A 22,840-nucleotide genomic window follows, 5' to 3' on the forward strand; every position below is an offset into this window, starting at 1 on the left:
AGTAAAAGGCTATTAGGCAATATTTTGTGGTTGTTACACCTATTACACTACATGCATAATAATTTTGAAAAAAGAAGAAGAAAGCCAATCATTTGCCAGTTCATTTTTTGGAGGGAAGGGAAGAAATTTTCACTATAAATTTTGGTCAAGATCCAGTGTGAGTCAAGATCTGTAGTGAGGAAAAGTAAGCTTGCACTTGTGCTGAAAGGATGATCACAGATACTCCATAAGCACTTCTGCTAGTAAAGAAGATTTGTTCATCTTGCACACGGTCCAGACTGTTAAAACTTTAATAGAATCAGCCTGATTCTCATTATATAGGATGCTGTTCAGTAGAAATATTTGGAAGCTTATTGAAAAAGTAAGTCCAAACCAGTTACAACTAGCCGGTTTTATTCACTTTTTTTGGAGCTCTCCCATGATGTTACTTTCTGAGACGTTTCGTCCCCAGCCACTGTGTGCAAGAGCAATGCAAGCAAAGCTGTAATTACTGACAGATTAAATTTACCAAATAGGGCCAAATCTTCTGTGGTTACATCTCATGAAAATATACTTTAAAAAATGGAGAGATTTTTCTTTAACGTTTGTGTTTTTACTGTCTTAACAATACTTTTTTTGTTGTTGTGCTACAGAAGGCCAGATAAAAGGCCACAGTCATCCATGTACTTTTATATAATGCTTTGATTGCTTAGAATGCTTTATAGAATTTGAAGAGTTTTATTGCTCCCAAGGAAAAAAGTAAGCCTCTTTTGCCCCATCCTTCACTGTATCTCCAGACAGCCAGAGATTAACGTGTGATTATTGTAGTCCTTCTTCACATCACAATCAAGCCAAAGATTCCTACAATTTTACCTAACAGTATAGTGGTCTTTGATTAACAGTGTATTCTACACTATTTGGCTGTTTCTTTCCTCCAACACATTTTCCTTTGCCAAATGTGGCTCAAGATCAGTATTTGAGACTATTCTTCAAGTGTGAGTAATTGTGTTGGTGTACTTTGAATACTGTTTTGAATAGATATATTCTCTGATAGAGTGTGAGCTACATGTTACTAGTGCTTCTCTCTGTTCTGAAAACCTTGTAAGTCTAGTATGAAAATAACCATGAATCATGGTAATTAGATTTCCATTTGAAACATTAGCCAAAGTCTTTTAGGAAACAGAGTCTTCAGAGTTTTCAATTAGCAAACTGTTAAAATGTTTTAAGAGGCACTCTTGTGATGTGCCAAGTCTCTTCAAAATTTCCTGGCCCGCAAAATGTATTTGATATTAAAAATGCATAAAGAACTACAGTAATGCAAGAGCAGTTTACAGCTGTTGTATACAAAACCATATTGAGATACAAAGCTATTAAAGGAGGTAATTATCCATATTTCAGATGATCTTATTTTTTGGACGTTACATCACTAACAATTGATCAATACTGTGAGACTGTTGCCTTGTCTGTCCCTCATGCTTCGGAAAGATTGGAGCAGGCTTCTGTGTGACAGTGAAGTCTAGGGAAATGTTAATGCATTTGTCGCAAAATTTTACACCTGGAGAGTAAGGAAGACAGACAATTATATCTGATCATACCTGTGAATAACCAGATTTCCCTGTTTTCTAGTAATAACATTAAAGATCATGTTCTAAGGCACTAAACAAAATTTAGATTTACTCTGTAAACACTTCTCTTTGGTAAAATATTTAAGTGCTCCAAAAAGAACTTTTCTCTCGCAGTAGAAATCCTCGGCAGTTACATAACATGGGGAACCTTAATTGTCCAATGAACTTAATAATTCATTTGTAGATCTGGCAATGAAAATATGACTCCCTTCGCCAGCCTCTTTCATGTTTGCTAAACAGTGTTTATTCCAGCCTGGAACATGGTTTTTTGCTTTTCAGAACATACCATGAACATTACTTGAGAAGGCCCTTGAAAAAGGCTGGAGTCAGCAGGTAGGATGAGTGCTTTCTCTGGGTTAGAGAACTGTGGAACGCAGCAAACACCACTTAACATCTGTCTGTTCATTCCAGGGTTAGATGATAAGGTTGGTGCCTGGCTATAAGAATCCAGCCAGGTTTATGGAGTTATAGGCACCTGTAAGGCAAAGTCACTTCTGAATTAAAATCTTTATGGATGCTGCAAGATCTGTGAGCACTGGAGGGTCTTTTGGGAAAACATTCCATGTTTTTTATATTGTGGCCTAGTTAGGAACAGCTCAGCAGAAAAGGCCCTGGAGGCTTTGGTGGGTATGAGGCTGGACACGAGCCAGCAATGTGTCCTTGTGGCAAGGGCAGCTCGTGGCAGCAAGGCCTGGGCTGCATGAGCAGTGTTGCCAGCAGCTCAGGAGTGACCCTTTCCCTGTGTTCAGCACTGCTGGAGCCCTGTCTGGAGGCCTGTCCAGTTCTGGCCTTCCCAGTACAAGAGAGACATGGACATAGTCGAGAGAGCCCAGTGAAAGATTGTGAAGATGATTAAGAAACTGGAGCATCTCTAGTGTGAGAAAAGTCTGCAAGAGCTGGGACTGTTCAGTCTGGAGAAAAGAAGGCTTGAGGGGGAAGTTTATATTATAAATAAATAGACGGACCTGAAGGGAGGGTGCAAAGGGGACAGAGCCATGCTCTTTCTGGTGGTACCCATTGACAGGACCAGAGGCAATAGGCACACACTACAACACAGAATGTTCCCTCTGAACAACAAGAAGCCACTCTTTCACTGTGAGGGTGGCTGTGAGGCTGTGGGGTCTCCATTCCAGCTGATACTGAAAAGTTGTCTGGACATGGTCCTCAGCAACTGGCTGTAGGTGGCCCTGCTTGAGCAGGAGGGTCTGAACAGATGATTTCTGGTGGTGTCTTCCAACCTTAACTAGTCTGTGATTCTGTGGCATCTTTGTATTTTTGACTGAAAGTTAAAAAAGACCTACTGCAGTGGCCTTTCAGAGATATCTTCATGCACAGGAAAATTCTGGTTCCTTTTAAAGTTAAGAATTAAACAGAATAGTCACATGCTATGTGTATGTATATATGAAATCTCTGATCCATTTGAATGTATGTATATATGAAATCTCTGCGCCCTCATGCAAGAGAAGAAATTAGTTTGTTGTAGATCCTGTTAGATTAATGACCTCTTAGTTGTAAGCAGGATATGGAGAACTTGCTGGTTACTGGTATCTTTGGAGCTTGACTGTCATGTAGCTAATGTTTCTAATGCTTATGGCTGCAGAATTTCATGGGAAGCATATAGGTTAAAGTGTAGAGTGCTCTGATGCATTTTGTGACAGGATCTGTTCTTTATAATTTCCTACCTTTTTAGTAATTTCCGTTTGAAAGCCTGGCTTTGCTGTGTTCTGTTTAGACATGGTTGTTATCCTGAGGAAGTTTTAGCAAAATAGTTGTGCTCCATCTAATCTTGGCAGATCATTCTGCACGTGAACCAACTTAACTGAGACCACAGTTTTGCAGCTGTTTGGCCAAAGTGAATTGAGTTCATTTTAGGCCATATGAGAGAGTTGATGGTAACTGGCATCATTGTTTTCTGGAGCCAGCCGGGAAGCCGATGAATGAATGAACATTGACTCTGAGTTGCTCTCAGCTCACCACTATGTTCAAGCAGGTGATGAAACAGATGTAGATGTCTGTGCTCCCTCCCTCGCATCTGTTTGGGAAATAAGAATCCTTAATTCTCCCAGGCCATGTATCCTCAAGCTGGCCTGCAGGTCATTATCAGTATTTATTGCTGTTGTCTGCTCCTAGCAAATCCCATCTTCTCTCCTTCTCCTGAGTGCCAGATGTACAGCAAGTTATATTCTCTGCCTTGGACATGTAAACACTTGTGGCAAACAATCACAGTCATTTGCGGGCTCTAGGCACAAGCTGGAACCAGCAGACTGGGTACCTGGTGACACATTTCTTCATGCTTCACAATCTTCCAGAGATATTTTTTATCCCAGGAGAATCATATTTGTGTACCCAAGTGTCAGTTTTGTCCTGTATGATTACAGTAGCACAACAGTAAGAACTGGAGTAATGCCAATGTTGTTATATTTTGCCTCTACTCCATAGTCATTAATTTTCCATTATAGAGCCTGACAGTTTGGTGTCATCTTTAACTGTTCAATTCAGAAAATTTACTCAATACAGGCTGCAAGAAAATGAGGAACTTCTAGTCCTTCTCTGGCTTTGAGCTACAGTTTGGTTTACTCCCCTAGCTGAGAGCAAATTTGGATATGGTTTTCCATTGTGTAAACTACTTTTTGATTGTGTCAATTCCTGACCTCTTAAGGAAAATAAAGTCTGTCTTGAGTGCTAGAATACACAGAGATAGCCAAACACAAACTGCAAGTGCAGCTATCCTGGTGCCTGGATTTTAAAAGCTAACAAATATAGCAGCAATAAATGTTTCAAGAAATCTGGATATATTAGATATTTTCTTCCCTTAGAGGTAGGCCTTAGCAACATGATAATGTGGGCACAAGCAGCTATAAAATCTGACACTGTACAGAATAAAGTGCATTTTCTAGTCTGTGTCATTATACAGGTTTGCTTAATGTTTCCATCTGCAGCTTAATATTGAGCTTCACAGTGCTCACTGTCAGTATTAACATCTTCACAGACAGCCTCAAAAACTCACATCTAGCTATAGAAATGCTTCATTTTAAGATGTTGTTTTATAGCATTTCAAGTAGAGTGACCTTTAACATTTTGAATATGCATTCATGGAGCCAGGCAGTGCTAATCTAAGCTGAGCTTTGCAGAAGTTTAGTTGAAGTTCACTAACAAGCAGAAGGAATTCAAATGAATGAAGCTTTTCTAGTTCCTACACAGTCATTGCTTTGCATTTGAATTCTTACAAGACCTTTTACAGAGACATTTCTTTCTTGGCCAAGGATATTCTTGTGTGCTTGAGTGGAAACATGAGAAGCTTTATACCAATACCAGATTGTTCTCTAAATATAGCCACTTCTAGTTGTTATTTTAAACTGAGTGTCAAACTGGAGAGTTATTAGGGCAGTAACTGTGGTTTGTTTGAAAAAGAAGAGAGAACCTTGCACAGTGAAGTTGTCTTATATGGAAATAAGTTGAGTGGTATGTGTAGTTTGGACTACCACATGTAGGTAGAAACCTGAGAGCAGTAATCAGTGTTTGTTTTTCTATAAATTTGGAGTGAGTATAAAGTGAATATAAATTCACAGCTGATGGATGTTGAAGCCAAAAATAGGGTTACATGATCAATCATCCTTTACTAGCATAGGAATGAGAATCTTTTCCTGTGCTGGGTCAGCTAGATATTCTTCTGTTAGTTAAAAAAGTTCTCTTTTCATGGTTCCTTAGATTTTGTGCTGGTTTTCTGATTTGTTTTTCTATTTTTTTTTTTTTTGAGAGAGACTATTTTGTGTTTTCTGTTAGCTATGCATCTAGAAGGAAGTTTTATTGCTATGCCTATGGTTGACCTGCAGGTTAGTCCACTGTGAGACAGTTGAAGCCCAGAGCAGTAAGAAGTCTCGACAGAAGTCCACAGACTGAAAATATTTAAACAATTCTGTGAAAAGGCCAAAACCTCCTACTTTATCTTTGAAACTTGCTGGAAAATGGAATTGTTGCTTGCTGGACATCTGCACTTGCTGAATCATCCTCATAAGGTCTTTTCTAATGTAGTGGCTGTACCATCTGATTTTGTATGAGCTGCTTTGTCCTGCAGTGTACCCCCTGGCAGGGAAGGGTGGCAGACAGAAGGGGCCTCACAGGAATGTTTTGCTCTGGCCTGATGGAAGAAGGCAGCCTGGAATCTTTTGGGAAGATGTTTGCAGGCTTTACCTGGCCAGGGGGTCTGTGCATTTAAGCACAGGCTGCTGAGGAGGTTGCATGGTGTGCCCAGGGAAGCTGCTGCAGGGTTTCCATTAGTGCTGCTGTGGTCACTCTTGTCCCCTGAGGTGCCTGAAGGTGGCAAGAAAAAGCCCTGCAAAGGCATGGAGGAGAGCTTAGGAGTGGTAGGTTCTCCAAAGCCATGAATGCATCAGATAGGTAGACCACACCATATCTGTTGAAGAGGCTGCTGAAGGAGTCCAGATCAAAAAGGAATTGATATGCAGCGTGGAATTTCAAAATTTAACCAGGAGTCATGGCTCTGCTTTCCAATCACTTTATCTCTACCAGCTTCTTATGTCAGTATATTGCCAAACAATAAATCAATTTTTTCCAGAAAGCTGAGAGAATTATAAAAATTTTGAAATATCGTGATCTCTGTCAGTCCTCTATCAACCATTTCTGCTGCCCATCATCTCTAACTAATGCCAGTAGTCTTGTGACAGCAACAGTCTGCAAGCATCCACAACCAAAGAGCCATAAGCTGTGAGGGAGGATGGACCACTACTGTGACAACTTTAGTGAGCATCAGCAATGAGCATGAGATGGGTTGCTCAGTTCCAAAATTTTATTCATCGTTGATGATTCCCTGGTCAGATTAAATCAAACCGATTATATAAGTAATACTCCAAATAATTGTTTTTGCTCTTTTCTCCAGTTGCAACATATTTTTAATTTTCATCTAAAGCGATTAATTAAATTAATTGCTTTTAAAACACCAACTGTAATGAACTAGTCTATACTTACTGCTTTATTCTCCTATTTCACCAGCTTATTGCACAACTGCATAATATTTAATAATAATAATGTGGAGATAAGCACGACACAGTACAGTGCAGGCACAGAATTGAGGGTGAGAAGTGGGTGTGGACTGTAGGGGGAAATGAAGACCACCGAAAACTATCAAAGCCCTCTGGACTATTTCCATAAAGGTCTAAAAGAATGTACCATGTGTGGTAGCCGATTCACATAGAAGGCAAGAAACTTATTTCCAGGCAGGGATAACTTACCTGTAGGAAGGTAGCTCTGCAAAGCCCAGATGCTTGGGCACTTCCAGGACCCTGGACACCCCAGCTGGTTCAATACTAGAGCCAGGACTGGTGTCATCTTTTTCTTCCTTCCTTTCTCTCTTTCTCTCTCTCCTTCTTTAATTAACATCTCTCTCCCTCTTCTCTTTTACCCTACGCCTTTATCCAAAACACGCTGTTTTGTGTTCATATAGCAGGTCAGGGAAAAACACACCAATTTCCTTGCAGACCCTCTGACTTTTGTCATTCCTCTTGACCAGGAGCCTCGATGAATCTTACAGAACCTTTCAGAAAATTTAGTTACCTACTTGCAGGGTGTATTTTATTGACCCGCCCCATTATAATTTTTTTAAAATGGAAATAGTAAAATGCATATAGCAAAGTTCTTTGCAGCATTCTTGTGTCATTACATTTTCCAAAGTTCAGAATGTGAAGAGTTTTTGCCTTAGATAATTTTTTTGTACTAGATCAACTTCTATCAGCTTCTTGGTGCCTTTAGAGACCAGGGTTTTGAAGACTGGTATGTGAGTTCTTGTGCTTTCTTTCCTTCCTCAGAACACTGCAGCTGTAGGGCTCAGTACTTTGGGTTACTTCAGTATCATGCATTGAAAAGTTGTCTTTTCTGAGTTCCCAATGGTTATAAATATTCCCCTTGTTTTCCAAGATAAAGCTTGGCAAGCATCTTCTCTTGTGCCCTAGTTTACTCCCAGCTTCTGAGGTGTGGAGGAGCAGCAGCTCTGGGAGTTTCCCTCTGCATGCTCTGAGTCCTTCTCCTGCTTCACAGCAGAGGGAGAGGCTGGGCACCATGTCAGAAGGTTGCACTGATACCACGTTTCATTGCAAATCTCGTGTGTGTGTGTGTGTGTGTGTGTGTGTGTGTTGTGAAGCAGCTCTTGATGCTATTTGAGTCTGTAGCTTGGAGCAGAGGCTGGAAAAGACATCGCTACACCTTTTTATTTTAAAGAGTCGAAATTTGAACCCAAAATAACAGTTGTCCAGTTAGTCTAATTGCTCATTAACATTTAATAAGAAATTAATTGTCTCTGTATTCCCCGAGATGTCCATTGATACTTCTTGGATGAGCACACCTGCAGATTTCTTCAGTAAACAATGAGCTTTCTCTGCAAGCAACAGAAATTTCTGGCTCTGCAGGGTAACAGGCGAAGCTGGTGGGATCAGCTGCAGGGACAGGCTTCAAAATCTGTTTCTTGAATTGTTTCACTAGAAGCAAAGCAGTGAGGCCCTGCCAGCGACCAGCAGACATGCCAGCACTCCTGACAGAGCTGTGAGCAGCGCATGGGAGCACTCACATGCGCCCCGTGTGAGCTCCTGGCTCCCATTTCCCCTCCAGGGACGCGTGCTTGCAGAAAACACTTTTGCAGCAGAGAATTTGCTCTTCCTGGGGAAGCTGCAGACACAGAGAACATGTGTTTGGGATCGGCACTGAATGTGTTTGTTGATGCTGTATGAACTTCGGTAACGCCTTCAAGCCTTGCAACATTTGCCTTGTCTCAACTTATGAGTTATACTTCATGGCAAATATGACACTAAAAAGCATTCTCAGAAGGCGCGGACTAAGGACTGTTTTTAGAAAGACCACACAAAGCTTGGCAGATAGAGCAGAGTTATTTCTGCAGGGTTTATTTTCTGCGTAGTTTGTTTTTATTCAGAATAACTGCGAGGCACATGCTGCTCAGTTAGGCTTGTGTGTTCACACAGTTGATAGCACAGCCTGCACAGGCAGACCTCCACGCTGAAAAACAGCAGCAGGAGCTGGGAGGCAACAGGAGGGTAGTTCCACAGTGTGCTTATTCTATGCTTTATTCATACCTGGGCATCCATCTGAGACCACTCTTGGGTACTTACTAACAGCCAGCTGGGAGGAGGTGAGGTTGGATCTGCTGGCACATTTTGGGGTTCTTTAACTGCATTGTGAGCAATACTGAAATGTAGGATGTACATTTGCAAGGGAACTACTCCTTTGGGGTAGTGCTAAGTGCCCAGTGAGATTTAGTACACTGAGTGTAAGTTAAACAGTGTTTTATGGATTTAAATAAGCTTCATTGATGTCTATTTGATCACCCTAGGGTCACAGAATCACAGAATATGCTGAGTTGGAGGGGTCCCATCCAGATCATCGAGTCCAACTCCTGACCCTGCTTAGGACACCCCAAGAATCACACCATGTGCCTGAGAGCGTTGTCCAAACTCTTTGGGAACTCTGTCAGGCTTGGTGCTGGGACCACTTCCCTGGGAAGCCTGTTTCAGTGCCCAGCCACCCTCAGGGTCAAGAACCTTTTGCTGATATCCAATCTAAACCTCCCCTGACACAGCTTCATGCTGTTTTCTTGAGTCCTCTCACTGGTCTCAAGAGTGCAGAGACTGTGTCTGCCCTTCCACTTCCCCTCGTGAGGGTGTTGAAGAGCACAGTAAGTCCTTCCCTCAGCCTCCTCCTCTCTAGGCTATTTAGGATATAAAATAAGTGGAATAAGTCCTAATAGCCTCAGTGATCCCTTAGGGGGAATAATACTAATATAATAATAAAAATATCTAATAAGAGGCTATAAACTCAATTACTTTGGAAAGTTTTGATAAGCTTTTACTTTGACTTTGACTGTGAAACAGGAGTCAGTGAGGACATCTTGAAGAAAACAGTTTCATGAACTGGCAGGGTCAGATTGATAGGTTTTTTTTCAATGACCCATTTATATCTCAGGTTTTACTTCGGTCTTTATAAATGTGTCTTATAGCTCAAGTGGGATTTGCTGAATTCCTTTGTGAGCAATTGCCCACGGATAATACTGGATATTCACTGGAATGACATTGCAGAAAATACTAAAATTCACCAACATTCTCAGGAGCTTTTCACTTCAAAAGTAATCTAGGAAAAAAAATTGGAATATTTGAGGCTTTTGTTACCCATAAAGTCTTAGCATCTGTGGTGACAAATGTCCCAGGGCAGCTGGGGAGTACTTGAAGGGGATGCCTGTAGGAATTAATTTGTTGACTGTTGCCTAGCAAGGGGAAGCAGAGAGGCCACCACAATGTGACAGATGTATGAAGACTGGACTGGGACAGACAGATGGCAGAGCCCTGTGCCTGGTGACATCTGATGGCCTGAGGTGAATTTAGATGTGTTAGGTGGTTCACTGAGTTGGACAAAAAAGGGTTTGACTAGCTATTTTAATAAAAATAAAACCTAGGGAAGCTAAAATATATCAAACCTCAATTGTTTACAATCAACAGTTAGAGACACCATAGAAACCCAAATACTGCTTCCTAAATCTCCTAAATGACTAAAGAATCATAGCATTGACTGGCATCTATCTCTTTCCGTCCCTTATGTCAGAGTATGCTCATGGAGTTATCTTTTGCTTTTGATACTAAGCAATCCTCAATAATTTTGGATAGTTCAATTATCCTGCTTGGAGCAGAAGCTCCATGACTGAATCATCTTCCAGTGGTTCTAGGGACTGTGACTACTTAGGGACAGGGGAGAGAATCCTAGGACATCAGCCCCTCCCCACAGAGGCCCACAGCATCCTGTAAAACAGTTTGTGAATTTTATGGATATTGAGACCTTCAGTAAATTCACCACTGTTCTAGAGATTAGAGTTATGTATCTTGGGACTATTTTGATAAACCCTTCCCCAGTTTTGTGGATTCTGGCTCAGTCTGTCTGTACACCTCATACACACTTTCAGTTGCTACTAGCCCCTGCCAAGCGGAAATGATGTACAGGACTGCAAGCCTAGAAGCATCCCTAATAAACTGAAGCAGTCTTTGAAATAGTTATTTGATGCATGCAATTGTGCAGTACTCCAGGAAATGTTAGCCATGGCCTGGTAGTTGTGATGTTCAACATGAGTAGATGTGTTCCTTGACTGAAGGTTTTGTGATTGTGCATGTTGAATCTTCTCCATTGCATGCCCCTGGTGCAGGATGCAGCTTGCTGGGGCAGAAGATGAGTCACTGCATCTGCTTTCTTGTCAGTTTCTCAAGAGTGGCCACCAAGTGAGTAGAGCAGGAAATGAGGGGCTGCCCAACAGCAGCCAGCGACAGACTCATTAGAAGACAGTGATCTCCAGCAGGTTTTGGAAACGGATGGTGTGGCTAAGTCAGTTCCCTCAGGTGACCTGTGACCAGGCTACTGCCCACACTCATCAGGATATGATTAGCTCACCTGTAAGCTCTTTCTATAGCCAGCTGTTTCAGCTCATGTATATAAATATGTGCCTCACCTGTCTGCAGCTTTGTTTGCATTTTATGATGTGAGATCATTGATCAGCCCACCGTAAGCCTGCCAGTGATCCCAATGATTCTGGTATAAAAAAGAATATGAAACCACTGAGCTTATGTAAAGCAGGAAACTGAACTCATGGGAGTTCAACTTCTGATGTTAGTGAAACCAAATATGTATTTCAAGTTGTTTGTGTTTTTTTTTTTTCATCTGTGTAGGACTGGGGGTCCAGCTGGGTATCAGAATAAATGGAATTTCTACTACCTAAGTGGATCTGTAGTTTCCCTTGGAGAGACAAGGCTTGTGGACAGAGGTTCCATTTTAGTTGATCACATGTAGCTGGGAGAGACAGACAAGTGTTTAGGCACATGAGCTGTTTTCCAGGGTAGTGCAGTAGGCCAAGTGATTTGGCAGATGCTGAGAGAGCAGATCCAGGCAGTAGAAAAGTTTAGCTTTTATAGTCATGCATTTAGTGCATCCACATGGTTTGCAGATGCACTCCAGAAGGCCACCAGCCGAGGTTTTTTTGCTTCCCCAAGGGAAAACCTGGTCCAGGACCTCCCATGCATGCTGTGACCCTAGTCTGTCATGAACCAAAGCCGAGTCATGACGGGCAGACTTGTTCCTGGCTCTTGCCAACTCCAAAGCTTACCTGCCCTCTCCCTCCCAGCACCACTACTTCCTGTGACCAGTCTGACTGCTTCCCTAAGCCCAGGATTGCTTCAGAGCTTGGCATGGATGTGAGCACCATGGGCTTTTAGTTTAACCACTTTGGAGTACACCAAGGACATGAACTTGACTCAGCCAAGAAATCTTTACTTTTGACATGCCTGATCTTTCAGATGATGGAAATCCAGACACGCAGAAACCAAAACAGTGTTGATTGCGTTGGAGTACCTCTTCTTCTCTTTCTTAAACTCCTACTCCCCATGGCTGTTCTTGTCACTCTGATCCAAGGAGGAATAAATGCCCCATTTTAAAACACAGCAAGAAGTCCCTTGTTTCATGGTCTGGCTCACCAAATTCCTTCTGCTGGCTCCCTGTGGAATGCTGGCCTACAATTTGATGTGGATTGCAGTTTTGATAGTTTTTTCTTCCGAGATGTGCCCCCAAAACTGTGTGGACTACAGTTAGGCAGGTTTGCCTTGGCCAGGCTGAGATGTGCTCATACCAGAGAGCACATTTTGTGCACATAATACAATATAGAGCAATACAATACAATACAGAGGTTGTAATATGTCACCTGCATACTCCTCTACATCACATCACATCACGTGCACCTATGTAAGCAACTAAAAGGAGTGATGAGCAAAGTAAATAGACAACACAATGCAAAAGGAATGAAATTTTGTATTTTTCTGCTTAAGGAGGGATGCACTCCACCAAGGCAAGCAGCTGTGCTGGAAGAAATGTCACAGTGCATTCCTTTGTGTGTTTGCTCCTGGTGGAAACACGATTTAGCAAAGAAATAGAGCTAGTAATGGAAGATATGAGAAATGTAAACAAATAGATGCTTGGTGATTTCTACTGTATCTACTTCTTATCTTTAGTATTCCCTATGCACTGGGGGCAATGGAAACTCATGTAGGATGCCAAAGAATAAAGGAAAAACTCTTTTCAATTATTTCCCATCCAGAAATTCACAGCAGAGAATCTTGTGTCTCCAAATATTGCCTATATTGGAGACACAAGATGTTGATGTATACCAGTTAACAGAAGTCATGGAGATGTCTTTTGGAAAGAGCTGTCTCAAGGAAAATCAGAGATACCCAATAAAAACTTGGCAGCCTTTGTGTCAGCAGATGAAAAGTTGTCGAAATTATGTGATGAGTAGCATGAAAATGAGAACTGAGTGATGTGAACAGCAGTTTCCTGAGACTGATGGGTCGGTTGAAACAAGAGAAACAAAATTTGAAAGTGCATGAAAATTGTTGAGGTCATTGTGAAAGGAAAAAACCACATGCTTGTGGCCCAGAACAAACAGGAGATCTGGTGCATGATGTAAGGATCTTGGGACTTGAAGGGGAACAAGGAGAGGAAGCATCCCCAGTGCAGTGGAGCAACTCCTCTAAATCAGAATCAGAAAACAGCAGCTCAGGCTGGACCCTTGCCAGACCTTCACAGGCAAGCTGATGGATGGAGGCTGGAAGAATTTTCCAGAGTGGTAGTAGCTGCACGCAGATGCTGCAGTCACAGAGCGTTTCAGGCTAATTGTATTGGTTTTGACAGGCTTTCTAACAGCTGTATTTCTGAACTTCCTGAGGGAACAAAGGCCAGGGCAGGAGGTGGAGCTGGTAGTTAATTCATAAAGCATCCTTTGGGAAAGGAGACTTGGAAGATTTAGGCCCCAGGGCTGGCAAACAGTTCTCTGGCGTGGTCTGGGTGAATGTGGCAAGAAAAAGATCAAATCAATAATCTCAGTTCCTGTAGGGAGACTCAGCTTGTAAAGTAAGGTGAGCTGGAAAGAAAGCTGCTGGAGGAACTGCTGTTGCCAGGTTTGTCCATTTGACCAGAGGAAAGTGGGTGACTACCTGGCTGAACTGCCTGTGTGTTCATCACACCAGGCTGTGCTTTTCTAAAAAAATTCTTCTTTTTTTAACATCCTACTCAGCTTTGTGCGAGTTACCTGGAACCCTGTTGACTCCCTGAAGATGACTAGCACAGGAGCAGATCTGGTGGGGTATTCAGGTTCCCTCCCTGCCTGGAAGGGCAGCCAGGTGGAACCACAGGCTTTTTATGCAAAGAAATATCTTTGGGCTTGAAACTGCAGCTGCCCCTGTAGATACAGAAGAGAAAACAAAACCTTCACAACAGCAGTCACTGCAGACGATAAACACAAAACACCCACCTCCTGCTTCTCCATCCCTCAGCTGCTTTCACAGAGCTGCTTTTAAGAAACCATGGAGGAGACAAGGAGGCTTAAAGAACAGAATGTTTTTTCAGTGATGACAACACAGATTAGTCCTAGGGTATACCATGTAGGTTGTCTGCTGTGAATCTAACAGCTTAACAGAAATAAAATAGTCTGTGGCTTGATGGGAATGAAAACAGCAGTTATACCCTGCAGCATCAGGTAGCTGTAACCATGGCACCCCCTTGAATGTCTGGGACTGACACTCTACGTTCATTGTGTGGGCCAGGCTTTTCCACTCAGCCCTGTGTGTATTGTGAGTGCATCCATCTGTTCAGGGGAGAAACTGCTGCTGCAAGTCTCCCACAGGCCAAGGGGAAGGAATTAAACACTGCTCTGGCAAAAGCAGATCAGTGCTTGTGTTCTTTTGAGACAATTTAATAAGTAACACTCTGAAATGAGCTACCTACCCTTACAGTTGTAATCAATCCCTTTTTACCAATGAAGAGAAAGAAATAGGAGCACGTACAGGTGAAGAAAATGACACTTTACTAACAAAACAAAATAGCAGCAGGCAAAAAATAACACTAACAGTCACTAGTTACGAAGGTGCTGAAATCTCACCGGCTCTTGGGGAGCAAGGGGATGCTCCAAATGGGGGAGTGAGGGTGCTCTCCTCAGGCACTGCATGGTCTGGGAGACACGAGGAAGACACAGACAAACTCTGTCCGGTGCAGTCTTCTCTCTTGATCAAAAAACCGGGAAGGCAGGAGCTTCCCAAGCAGTTGTGGTGGCAGAATTGCTGGTGTAGCAGAGGCGTCAGCCTTTGGTTCTCTGGGTGTTGGTGCTGGGGTCTTGCTGCCTCCTGCTGAACTCCGCCAGTGTTGGTGCTGCTGCTGCCAAGCTGCGGGTGTGTTGGGGGCAGAAAGGATCTCCCCAGCACTGAGGCAGCACCCTCCAGCCCCTACAGCTCTATCCCCACCCTGCAGAATTCACTCGGAAACAGGCTTTGATTGTGAAATGCATCTTCTCGCGTCGCTGCTGTCCGCAAACCTGCCTGAAACAGCCTCCTCTCTCTGAAGGCAAGAGAGAAACTAAAACACCAACCAAGGGAGACTCAGGCTTGAGGCAGAGCTTGGAGGAAAGGGAGCTCTGCTTGGGGGACCCCGGCTTTAAAAAGACCCAGCACCTGCTGGCCCCCTGTTTCCTGGCACACTGCCAGGTCTTAGAGAGACATTAACAATTTTGGGCACAGGTAGATGTGAAATAAAATAACATTTTGGGTTATCCACCACACTGTTGCTGCATTTTCTTACCTGCAGGATACACTTCATTATTTTGTCCCTCTGGCTCTATTGTTAATATTTCCAACTATGTTTTTCTGGAGAGGTAAGAAGACTTCATAGATCTCAGAAATGTACTGCTTTTCTACCCTTTTTTTTTTTTTTTTTTTGGAAGTAAAATACAAAAAGAAATCCCAAAACTAAAGCCAAGACCCAAAACTGAGATTCTGAGATTCCACAGAAGGCATCGATAGATCAAGTTTTGTCCTAAGGAACCCTGGTAACATTCATTCCTGTTTCAGTATGGGAAATACAGAGAAAAATTAAAACAGGACCTTGCAAGTGTTAGACATTTCTTGCACGGTCTTCTGTATAAATGAGTATTTAATCAAATGTAGTTCTAAAATTTTCCTGCCTCATAGTTCCTTATTATTGTTTCTCTTGGAGCTTGCTGCTTATATTCAGTTTTTCTTGTAAAGCTGTACTGTGGCTGAACTAAGTGAACAGCTGTGTCAGACATAAACTCTACCAAGAGCCAGAACAAATCTGTGGTTACCCTTCCAAATTTTTACAGAGGAAATGTAACATTGAACTGGTAATTTTTTTTTAATTTCAGTGGATATTTGGGGACTTTTAAAAATTTTTCTCAATGCAATTTGTTTTAGTTTATTAGCCAGCATCTGGCTTTTTTGTCTTGTTTGTGCTATTTACAGCAGAAGCAATCAGTGTAGTTTCTATGTTCTTTTTTGGAAAAAGCACAATTTCTGACCTCAGTAGCCCTTATTCCTTAGCCGTTGATGTAACCACTGCTGACAGATCTACTGATGCCCACCTTTATGTATATATTTTTGGAAAACTTGGGTGAATGACTCATGGAGTTTGTGCATCACCAACTGTAATTGAGAAGAGCTTTGTATAGAACTGCTTATTAGAGCAGCAAGATGAGAGACATTGAAACAGGAGGATTTCAAATATCTAGTTTCATCAGTGCATAATTGCACTGAGGAAGGATAGGCTTGAAACCCAGTGTCCTAATTCCCCCTGGGCTCAATGTTTTGCTTGAACATGGAGGAATATAAAATGAACACATGCTTGGTTCTGTAAAGTTTGATTCAGTTGTCAAGCAGAAGACAGTCAAGTCACATGGTAGGTAAAACATCATCATAGAAATGTGAGTAGAAAGTGTGTTACTTACTAGCCTGAGTAGTGAGAGAGGGAAACACATCTGAGTCTCCTTTCTCCCGTCCCTTGTCCTGGCTGTAGGTGTTTGCCTTCACCAGGCATCTGCTGGCTGTCAGCTGTCAAATGTAGTTAGCAATCCCTGGCTTCTGTCATGTCTGCAGAGGTTTGTCTTTGCTCAGGAGCGAACAGGCCTCATTGATAGAGATTTAAACTAGAGGTGTCAGGGAAGGAGACAGTGTCAGGTTTGCCCCTGACAAGCTGTGGGATGACATATGAAGGTTAAAGGGACAGGGTGCAGGTGAGGGTTCTCAGTCAGTGGACCTGAGACGTGCTGGCCACACTGGAGCACATTTGATGTCTTGTGGAGACAAGCCAGGGGCTCCTGAGGTAACAGAAGCCAAGAAACACCAGTGAAACATCTCAGTGAGATTAGAAAGTATTCCTCCAAGAGGGCAGCTCAGCTGAGGTGCCTTTGCACCTGTACACACACAAGCAGGAGGAGGAGGAAGCCACTGTGCTGCTGCGAAGTTATAACCTCATTGTCCTTACTGAAACTTGGTGGGACAAATCCCATGACTGGATCGCAGCTATGGATGGCTACCGGCTGTTCCAGAAAAGTAAGGGTGGAGGGATTGCCCTCTGTTTCAGGAGGTGGAATGAGTGTAAAGTTCTGTCTCTGAAGAACAGGCATGAGCAGGCTGAACGCCTGTGGGTAAGAATCAGAGACAGCAAAGAGAACCTCATGGCTGGTGTGTTCCACAGGCTGCTCAAGCGAGGGGAGCCTGCTGACAAAGCAGCTGCGAGAGGCATTGTGCTGGCAGGCTCGTGTCTGGCCAGGGGCCTTGAACTCTGGGCAAGTAACAGGACGAGCTGTGGGCAGTCCAGGAGACTCCAGCAGTGCACAGAGAATAACTTCTTGTTATAGACAAGGTTATAGACAGCCCTACAGAGGGGGTGTGATACTGGACCCATGGGTTGCCAACACAAGTTAATTTGAGCTGTCAAGATTAGAGACAGCCTGGGCTGCAATGATCATGCGCTGAAGGAGTTTGCAGTCCTGAGGGATATGGGTCAGGTAAAGAGTAAAGTCAGAATGATGAAATTTAGAAAAGCAAAATTCTAGGTTGTCAAGGATGTAGTCAATAGGATCTTCTGCTCTGAGGGACAATAGGAAACTGCTCTGAGGGACAAGGGAGGAAAAGAATCCTGGTGGATCCTTAAGGTTGCTTTCTGTAGAGCACAAGAACTTGCAAAAGGAGGAAAAGTTCAGGCAAAGAAGGCAAAAGACTGCAATGGATTAGCTGGAACCTGCTGGTTGAACTAAAGTGTAAGAAAGAAATGCACAGTGAGTGGAAGCAAGGACAGATATCCAGGGAAGACTATGGAGTCACAGCACAGTTGTGTAGGAATGGGGTGAGGAAGGCAAAGGCAAAGCTGGAGATGAATTTCACAAAGGTCAAAAAGAAAAAATAAAGAGCATCTATATGTCTGTCAGCCAGAAAAGAAAGGTCAAAGAAAGCATTTGTCCCCTTGATGAGCAAGGCTGGCAAATTGGTGAGGAGAAGGCTGAGGTGCTGAAAAGTTTTTTGCCTCAACCCTCACTGTCAGCCTCTCTCCCCATGCCTCTTGAGTGAATGGACTGTAAAATGTGGCTGGGGGAAGCCAAGTCCCTCAGAAAGAATTAGGTTTGTGACCACCTGAGGAGTCTGAGCATACATAAGTCTGTGGGACCTGATGAGATGTATCCCAGAGTCCTGAGGGAGTTGACTCTACAGTTGCCAGGACCACTCTCCATGATGCTCAAAAAGTCAGGTCACTCAGAAAATGACAAAGAGAGTTCAGCTTTCCTGTATTTGCACAGGAAACTAAGGGCTGCATCTACCCCCCTGTGCAAGTAATTGCTGGAAATTGCATGCTTGTGTTTCTGTGTCATCAGGCTTTTCCTAGAGTTTTGTGATTACTCTCATCTGCCTTCCTGTGATTTTGAAGAGTAGCCCTCTCTTGATAACTCCTGAATGACTGCTATAAATTAACTGTCATGGGCATTTGCAGGAGGACTGTGGCCTGCTGCAAAATGGAGCTGCATGTTACATTTTTGAGAGGCTACACCACTGTGCATTCATCAAATTCTCCACAGACTGGAAAATAACCTTCTATTACTCCCACAAAAAGTGTGGAAAGTTGTCTGCTTTAATCTAAGGACCCCCCCTTCGCCTTGCTTTGCTCTCACAATTGCTCTGTGTCCGTCCTTGAGGTCTGCATTGTGAGAACTTCCTTTCTGCACCAATGGCCACTGCTGTTACTGAAGCACAGTTCAGGGCAAAGGCTGTGTAGTCAATGCTGCCATTCATTTGGAAGAAATTTAGTGTTGGCGTTTTCCATGCTTGGTACTGCCAAGTGCCACGCTCCCTGATCTGATTAGCAAAGCATTTGAACCTACATATAAAGCTCTCTATCAGTGCTCACATTGATTTCAGCAAAGCCAATTACACATTTAAGTTTTCAAAAGAAGCTAAAAATTATTAGGTTGGGAGTGAGAGCACTCTCTTTCTGGAGAGTTAATGAGTATGTAAAATTAATCCTTTTAGAAAAAGCAACCAACCCCCATCCCCAGTTAAAAAGGGAGTTCATGATCTTGGCTCTCATACCTGAGGTGAATCAAACAAAAATGGGAGCAAGTGCACAACACACAGACAGCAGAGTCAAATTTACACTGACATAATCATCCCGATTGGAAATTATAAGAGGCTTTCTTTGAAACCACTATTTTTGTAGAAGAAACCTTAGTCCATATACAATTAAGTTTTAAAACCTGGCAGCCATTTAAGCCTCATAGCTGGTAATTTGAGGTCTTCATGTGAAAGTATTTTCCTATGTCAATGCTGATTTATTTCTGAAAAAAAAAAAAATAAAAAAGATTACTATTATAAGAAGGATCTGTTTTCTATGGGGTTTCTCTTGAAGTACAGGCTAAAACAGGGCTGAAATCTAAACTAAAATTGCTAGCCATGGATTCCAAATTGTAGGTTTCTTTGTCAGTAAAATGATCCAAGTTCAGGCCAGCCTAAAAACATAGATTCTTCATCTGAATAGGATATTATCAATTACATCAATGAAAACCAAATTTGCAAGATGCATTTGACTTCTGATGGAGTCTCGGTGATTTCCCTCTATCTTCCTGTGAAAAGACGTGCGTACCTTGGGCAGGCATATGTCAGTAAATAAATGCTGTCTGTGCTAACTTGTGTGAGCTAACTGGATTAAAGCATGAAAGTGGTTGCTACAGACTTCCTTGTAACATAGTGGCAGATTAAGTATTTGGCACACACATTAAATGCCTATTTTTGAATATTTATTCATGTGTTTATTTTTCTTTCAAATACTGCTGCAGTAACAAGTTACTTGTACTTTAGCAGTTATTTTGTATCTTTCCCCAGTAGACTAAAACCAGACAGCAGATATAAAGGGAAATCATGATAAGAGGCAAAAAAAAAAAAAAAAATTCCCTAAAAAGGGAAAGAGAATGCAGCTTTTCTGTATTTGCACAGCCCCTTTCACTGCTTAGGGCTGCAGCTATCTCCTAGCAATAATTTATCTTACATCAGTTAAACAAAATGTGCAGTACAAATGTATTTCTGGGCACTGTGTCTGCAGGTGAGAAAGGGAGCAGATGCAGGGGGGTGCTGTAACATGCAGTTCCCAAAGAACCAGGTGTTGTCAGAGTGACTGTCTGCTCCTGGGGGTCTGTGGGAGAGGACTTTGGGACCCCCATAAAGCAGATCTGCACGTGTGCTTTGCCTTGATGGGGGGATGACCCTCTGTGCAGATGATTTTTCTCCTTCGGAGAGAATACTTTAAAAAAAGCAACAAGGGAGCTTCTGAGAAGCAACCCCAGCGTGTCTTGGTAGAGTGGGAGGGTTCAGGCAGGATTTGGGAGGGGATTTTTGTGCCTCAAAGATAAGCAATGTATTTAACATCAGTGTAGCTGCTGACATTTCTGAGTTATCCAAGTATTTACATATGCATGGAAATTGACAAGCTCTGTGGTCAAGTGAGATGAGATTAAAGAACAAGTATATTCCCTGGAAAGTGATGTGCTGCTAGGTAAAGGCCTAATTGGACACAGGCCCTGACAGCACTTTTAACTCATACTTGCTGCAAGTGATGAGAATTAGGTATCAGAAATGTGATTTGTCTAATGTACATTGACAATTGGTTAGAAGGATCCTTTTCCTGATAATCTGTGGGACAACATTTCGGACATGGGTGTCCTAGTTTGTCTTACTGTTTTGTTTTGTGGTGTTTTGGGCTTTTAAAATTTATTTTTAAGTTTTCATTTTTTGTATCACTTGTTTCTGGCATTGCATTTCAGATTTCTGTGGCTCTTGTAGTCCATTTAACTCTTGGTTTTGGTATCTTAGTAGAGCTTCCAGGACCATGCTTATGCTTCACTATAATTCATTTGCTGTTGTCTCATTTTTCTACACATTGTTTCTTTTCCACTTTTTTTTTTGCCTCCTCATGCACTTTTAGTTTGTCTTTGCACCCTTTTATTTTTATATGGAAGTCTGTTTTAGACTTTGTCCCAAGGAATAATTTTAAAATAATCTTGGACTACTGGTATGTTTAAATGTTGCTTTACATTCTGTAATTTTTTGAATCAGCAGACTTGAACATGTAAGTTTTACTAGAAGTGTCTTTCTAGTTTTGTTATTTGAAACCAGAAGTGCTTTGGGAGTTTTTAGCTGCAATGTCTCATTTTATGTGTTGATTTTAAGCCTACATGAAAATAAAAAGTTTTGATCTTTAAAACAACTAAATATTCCTGCAAAATATTTCTCTGTGGGCAAATTGTCTTGTCAATTAAATTGTCTATCTACAGCTATCAGTTCCAAAGGGTACTACGTAATAATCTGCTTTACAGAGATAAAATATCTTGTCTCAAAATTTCCCATAATTTAAAAATTGTTTTAAAAAATATGGGAGACACATGAAGTCACATTTGGGAGAGTATAGCAGGATATTAAAAGGTTAGGTAACTTATCAGAGGAGTGGTAGTCTCAACCTCCTGACCTAGTCCCAGAACTACCATTCTTTCCTAAACAAGTACTCTCTCCAGGGATGCAAAAGCAAAGCCTCTGACATTTGTTATTGTGGTGTGTGTCTGTTCCCAGGACATTACATTTCTGTGGACACGTCTTACCAGGGTGAGAAAGCAGTGCTGTCCAGCCCTGACCTGTACTCCGAGGAATGGAGCTGCGTCAGACTGATCTATCAGATAGCAACAAGTTCAGACACCTCACCTGATCCTGCCAGGCTCAACCTGTACCTGAGGCAGGAGGGAGAAAGTTTTGATCGTTTGCTGTGGTCAGCCAAGGAGCCCTCAGACAGCTGGCTCATAGCTAGCTTAGATTTAACCAACAGCACAAAGAAGTACAAGGTAAGCCCAGTTAAAGAAGATGCCACAGGCTTTCTGGTGCAGCCCCCTGCATATGCTGGGCTGCACAAAGTTCTTTTTTTAATATATGCAGACTTTGAGCCCTGTTCTTAGCTTTCATGTCTAAGGCTGGCAGCACAAGTCAGCTGAGCCCTCTGTCCCCAGCACCCACGAGCAGGGCTGGCACGAGGCAGCGCTCTGACCAGCAGCTGCCTGGAGCAGCTCTGGGGACACAAGGCCAGCCGAGGCCTGCCATGAGGATGCTTCATCTCCTGGTATCCCTGAGGAGCTGCTGGTGCCAATGGCAGATACAGGAGCCCCCAGGTCCTGTGTCTGCAGCTGTGCTCACTTATTCCTGCCCTCTGTGTCTTTCTGGAAGGAGTCACATGCTGACAGAAGAGTATTTCTACCCAGAAACCATCATGTTGCATCATTCCCAATAATGTCTTGCATAACCACAGCTGAGGAATATAGAATTCCATACTCTTAAATGAAGTGTGGGAATTTTTTGCCTTGTCTCATTGTCCTTCAGCATGTCTTCTGTGGTTAAAGAGGAACACTAGCTCCATCTTTAATGCATTCTGCCAAGGTCTCTCAGCAAAAGCACACCTGACTGTAAGAGGATGATGGTTCCCCAAGAAACATTTAATTTGTTCTCTTGTTTATCCTGTTTAAATATTCAAGTTACTAATGAAATTCTAAAATTGACGGTTTGGTTTATATTGTGCAGCTGGTACTGGAAGGTGAAATGGGACAAGATAAATCCACCAGTATAGCAGTTTTTGAAATCAAAATAACTTCTGGATATTGTATTGGTAAGTACTCTTCTCTCAACCCTCATATTCTCTGCATGGAAGAGAATGCCTTGTTGGCAGTTTTAAAACTGGATGGAAGATCTGGCTTTAAAAAACAGACAATGGCTTTTTCCTAATTGAAAAGTACACTGCCATATTCAATACAGATCATTTTAAACTAA

General features: G+C 42.3%; 1 protein-coding gene across 1 annotated transcript in view; it reads left to right on the forward strand.

Annotated features, from left to right (window-relative positions):
- Positions 1–22,840, forward strand: part of MAMDC2 (MAM domain containing 2) — a 55,557-nt gene that overhangs the window by 7,248 nt on the left and 25,469 nt on the right. The window contains exons 3-4 of the mRNA XM_058044563.1: positions 21,602–21,867; positions 22,595–22,679. Of these exons, the coding sequence (XP_057900546.1) occupies positions 21,602–21,867; positions 22,595–22,679 (351 nt within the window). The remainder of the gene's footprint in view (positions 1–21,601; positions 21,868–22,594; positions 22,680–22,840) is intronic.

Source organism: Melospiza georgiana, chromosome Z (genome assembly GCF_028018845.1).
Source record: "Melospiza georgiana isolate bMelGeo1 chromosome Z, bMelGeo1.pri, whole genome shotgun sequence".
Lineage (NCBI taxonomy): Eukaryota > Metazoa > Chordata > Aves > Passeriformes > Passerellidae > Melospiza > Melospiza georgiana.